This window comes from Nuphar pumila, chromosome 7, assembly GCF_984573655.1.
Source record: "Nuphar pumila chromosome 7, dmNupPumi1.hap1.1, whole genome shotgun sequence".
NCBI lineage: Eukaryota > Viridiplantae > Streptophyta > Magnoliopsida > Nymphaeales > Nymphaeaceae > Nuphar > Nuphar pumila.
The window spans coordinates 106,126,741-106,130,877 of record NC_143255.1 but is presented as its reverse complement, the minus strand read 5'-3'; the positions used below and the strand labels follow the sequence as shown (position 1 = coordinate 106,130,877).

Here is a 4,137-nt window from a genome sequence, read left to right as displayed (position 1 = left end):
AGTAAAACATTTTATTCAATAAAAAAATGTCATGCGTGATATCACCCCCATATCTACACAACTTTATGACGGGACAAAACAGGAAGAAGCCAAGCTAGCCAACAGTGCCCTACATATTATTGTAAAGAAAATAACTCATTTTTTGTGCGGCAATCGTCGCGTCACGTTGGGCTTGGGCGTCATAGATTTCCTTTTCTTTAGAAGACAGGTACAAAGTGACTATTAACTGTGATTTTTGTAGATTTTTTTTTGTTCTTTTCTCTTAAATCTAAAGACAAGGATGTGAGCTTCATGCTTGGTTTTATAAGACTAGATTTTTTTTAAGGCTTTAAAATCAATGACTCATAATCTTAAAAATCATATTTTTTCATAAAAAAAATACACTATCCATTGATTCCCTAGCAAATTCAGCGTGCCAAGCACATCCAACATGGTTGGATTTGCAAAAAAGATGTTGAAGAAGCCCATATTTCTGGTTCTCATATTCAAGAGATTCACAGATACAAATATGAAATATAAATAAAAACAAACGTATAACAATATGGGTACATATAAAACGCTAACCGACGCCAGGACGACGGCTTAAAGAAAGAAAAAGAAAAATAGAATACAAAAACAGTCGCTCTTGTTCCCACACATGAATGAAGTTGGTCAATCCACGTCCCTCACACGACGATAGAATCGATCGAGATCGAATCCACCCCTCCACGCCAGAGTTGGTCCACACGTTAGAGAGCTGGCCGAGTTGAGCCTCGAACCACCAACCACCGACTTTGGATTAACGTTAGCAGGTTCATAATAACATCAAGACGATGGTGGCCGACACTAACCAGAACAGACCGCGCCCATGACTCCATCTGGTCTCGGCGCAGCTCATCGCGTCCGAGTCTGACACGCCGGAAAATATCATCGTGTTGTTGATCAACGGCAGTCCGGCGGCCACCGGGTACCGACCGCTAGAAGATTTCTGGCTGCATTCATTTAAAAGAAATCAATATTAGTTAATTATAATTAGATACTTATACCGGCAAAAAATGCATAGGTTAGGACGGCCTAATTTTAGCACGGGTCAGATCACCAACCCACCAAAGAATCACCTGAACAGGCAGAAAATTACCACACTACCCCTTGTTTTCTTCCTATTCCATTTTTTTTCGCGCCTCCCAAAAAATCTTTTTCTTGAGAAACTAAAGGACGAAAATGCCCTCCCACCGTCAGAGCACGCTTCCCAGGACGAAACGGTTACATGAGTCACGTGCACAAGCACAGTCCCCCTCCGCCCAAAAGACGTCAAATGACCAACCCACCCTTACAGCCTTAAAAGCCTCTTCTCCCACCTTCTTTTACGTTCCCCCAAAGGCCCAAACTCCAAACAAATTAATTTAATTGTAAAGGACAGGGTCACAGCAGGGGTCAAAAGAAGCGATGAGCTGATATATGATATTTACGAAAGTATTAAAAAAAAATAGACAAAGGTATGAGAAAATAAAATAAAAAAAAAAAGTATAGAGAGAAGGATAGGAAATGATATGGAGAGAAAGTGGGGGGGAGCAGAGCACAAAAGCCAAACCTGAGGATGGAAGGGCAGAGGGTGATCACGTAGTCGGTGCCGGAGCACGTGAAGATGCTGGTGCGGTCGTCGTAGGCGTAGCTGTAGGCCCGGGGGCATGCGTTTTTGAAGAACTGAGAGTAGGCGGTGGGCTTGCACGTGTTGGGGTTGCCGTAGCTACCGCTGCAGCAGTACTGCGGGTCGCCGAACGCCTCGCACGCGCTCTTGCACGCCACGCTGCTGCTGGTGGTGCTGGTTGTCACGCGCAGGGCAGAGGGACAGAGACCATTGAGGTCGATCAAGCAGCCCGTGGCCGTGCAGTTGCCGGACCCGCCCTGCGGGGACACCATCATTGGCAGGTTGAACCCGTCCACCAGGCTCACGTCGTAGAAGTCCAGCGCCCCGTTGCCCAGAGTGAACTCCGCCAGCGTCGCCGGCGGAGCCGCGCCACTGCCTGAGCACTCGACCTTGCCCGACCCGCAGTCGCCAGTCACGCAGGAGAACCTCCCGGTCGAGTCCGTCGAGCAGAGGGTCCGCGCGAAGAATCGCCCCGACCAAGCACTCGGCGAGCTCAGGGTCGTGGACTCCCCTTGCTTCAGCTCGAACCCTGTCGTCGACAGCGCCGCCGTCCCCGCGTTCGGTAGGATCCCCGGCCACACCGTGTAGGCGCAGTTGTTCGTGATCGTGAATGAAGCCGAATGGACGCCTGAAACAGATATCCCCAACACAAAAAAATAAAAAAAACAGACAAACATGTCAAAACAACACCTGGGTGTTTCATTTTTTCCTTTTTTAAGCCATCATGAAAGAAAGGAAGGAGAGAGATTTTGGTTCCTTCTCTTACCTGAAAAGAGAAAGAGGGAAGAGAAAATGAAGATGGGGAATAAAGTAGCCATTGATGAGAACACAGAGATAGATTCTAGCTTCGAGTTCTCAACTACTCTTTTGAACAATTAAGAAGGAGAAGAAAATGAAATCTCTTGGTGAATGAATGGGGGGAGAGTGGTGTATCTTATTATTTATAAAGAGACAACTAGTGAGAGGAAGGTCAAATGGTAGGCGCTCTGCTTCTGCGAAGATAAGCAAAGTACGATGGCCCACAGTATTTGTAGAGCGAAGAAGAAGAAGAAGACGTGATGCTCTTCCTTTTCTCTCTCTCTCTCTGCTGCTCACGATAAGCAGAGAAAGGAGGCAAAGGGAAAAGAGGGCGAGAAGAGCACTCAGCGATTCTTCCTTCACTCTGTTTCTTAGGATGGCGGAGGCTAGAGACGTTAAGTGTGGAGGCAACTGAAGGACCACGTGGGAACCGCCATCGTTCTGATGACAATGACGGGAATACCCTTCGTGATCATTTGCTTTGACCCCGCTGGGTGCTTGCGCCCGCCGTTTAATCAATGTGACTCGGTTTGGCGGCCTCGTTGTCGTTGATGGGGAAAAGAAAAAGAAAAGGTTCCGATTCTTTGGAGGGAAAAAAAAAAGCTGTAACCAGCTGGATTCGAACCGAGTTGACTCAAACTCGGAAATGAGGCTCTGCTAATCTGGACTTGGATTGACTTCACTCACGCAATTTGTTCCCCCCATGGAATTCGAACCCAATACGGCAATACCCCTCGGTTAGGATAGTGAGACCCAACCATCCAACGGTCTCAATTGCTCGTTGCATCGATCAATACGGATGTCTTCATTGGGTACGATCCAAAGCTGAGCGTACAAGCATATACATTGTTCAGTTCTGTGTAGGGATGGGGGCTGATGCGGGTCTTCACCCCTGCCCCCCATCTCAAAATTCTGCCCTCCATCTCTGCCTTCATTCTCGAGTTTTGTTTTTGACCTTCATTCCCGCCTCCATATGTTATCCATCTCCGGGTTTAAATAGGGCAAGGCGGGGTGGGGTTCCGTTTTCTCCGAGTCCACTGTCATTTCTAAAGGAGGTCATACCATCGAAGAGTATTTTACTAACAAAGATCTGATACGGGGTGGGGAAACATGTTAGTCTAGGGATGGCAGTGGGGCGGGGCGGGGTACAAGGTCTCCACCCCCACCCCGCCTCAAGATTTTATCCTCCACCCCCGGCGGGGAATGGATTTTATCCTCCATCCCGGTTTCATGTCCTCCATCCCCGGTTCAAACGGGGATGAGGCGGGGCGGGGAAAAGTGCACGTCCATCCCCGCCTCCACCCCCGGACGGGGATGGATTTAAACCTTGGTCCCCGCCTCCATCCCCGTTTCATATCCTTCATCCCCGGTCCAAACGGGGCGAGGTGGGGCGGGCCCCGCTTTCCCCCGGTCCACTGCCATCCCTATGTAAGTCCATCCTCACGGGTTTTAATTTCAACCTAGATCGGCTATTTTTTAATAAATATAAAAATGAGTTTTAATATAATTTTTTAATATTATTTTAATGATTTTAACATGTGTCACGTTTTGATTGATATGTAATATTTTTTAATTATTTTTAGCCGATTCCGAACAATACACTTGAGTTTCGGTATCGGTATCGGGTGCATCTAACTAGTTCCGACTCGGTTAAAGCTCAGCTCAGGCTCATGGTTAAAGCCCATGGATACATATGTTTAGTACAGTCAAAA

At 47.4% G+C, this 4,137-nt stretch overlaps 1 protein-coding gene across 1 annotated transcript; it reads right to left on the bottom strand.

The window, feature by feature from the left end:
• Positions 1-454: 454 nt before the first annotated feature.
• Positions 455-2,777, bottom strand: LOC149832784 (thaumatin-like protein 1b). Its single transcript, XM_090012584.1, has 3 exons — positions 2,394-2,777; positions 1,571-2,255; positions 455-971 (listed from the first exon to the last, which is right to left on the bottom strand). Exons 1-3 carry the CDS (start codon positions 2,443-2,445, stop codon positions 794-796), a joined length of 915 nt encoding a protein of 304 aa, XP_089868710.1. The 5' UTR covers positions 2,446-2,777; the 3' UTR covers positions 455-793.
• Positions 2,778-4,137: the final 1,360 nt, after the last annotated feature.

Bases quoted from the DNA above. Each gene is read 5' to 3' on its own strand.
- LOC149832784 (XM_090012584.1), bottom strand. From the start codon at position 2,445: ATGGCTACTTTATTCCCCATCTTCATTTTCTCTTCCCTCTTTCTCTTT. The intron at 2,256-2,393 runs GTAAGAGAAGGA...TATCTGTTTCAG, and splicing joins TTCCCTCTTTCTCTTTTCAG to GCGTCCATTCGGCTTCATTC. The intron at 972-1,570 runs GTTTGGCTTTTG...AAATGAATGCAG, and splicing joins CTCTGCCCTTCCATCCTCAG to CCAGAAATCTTCTAGCGGTC.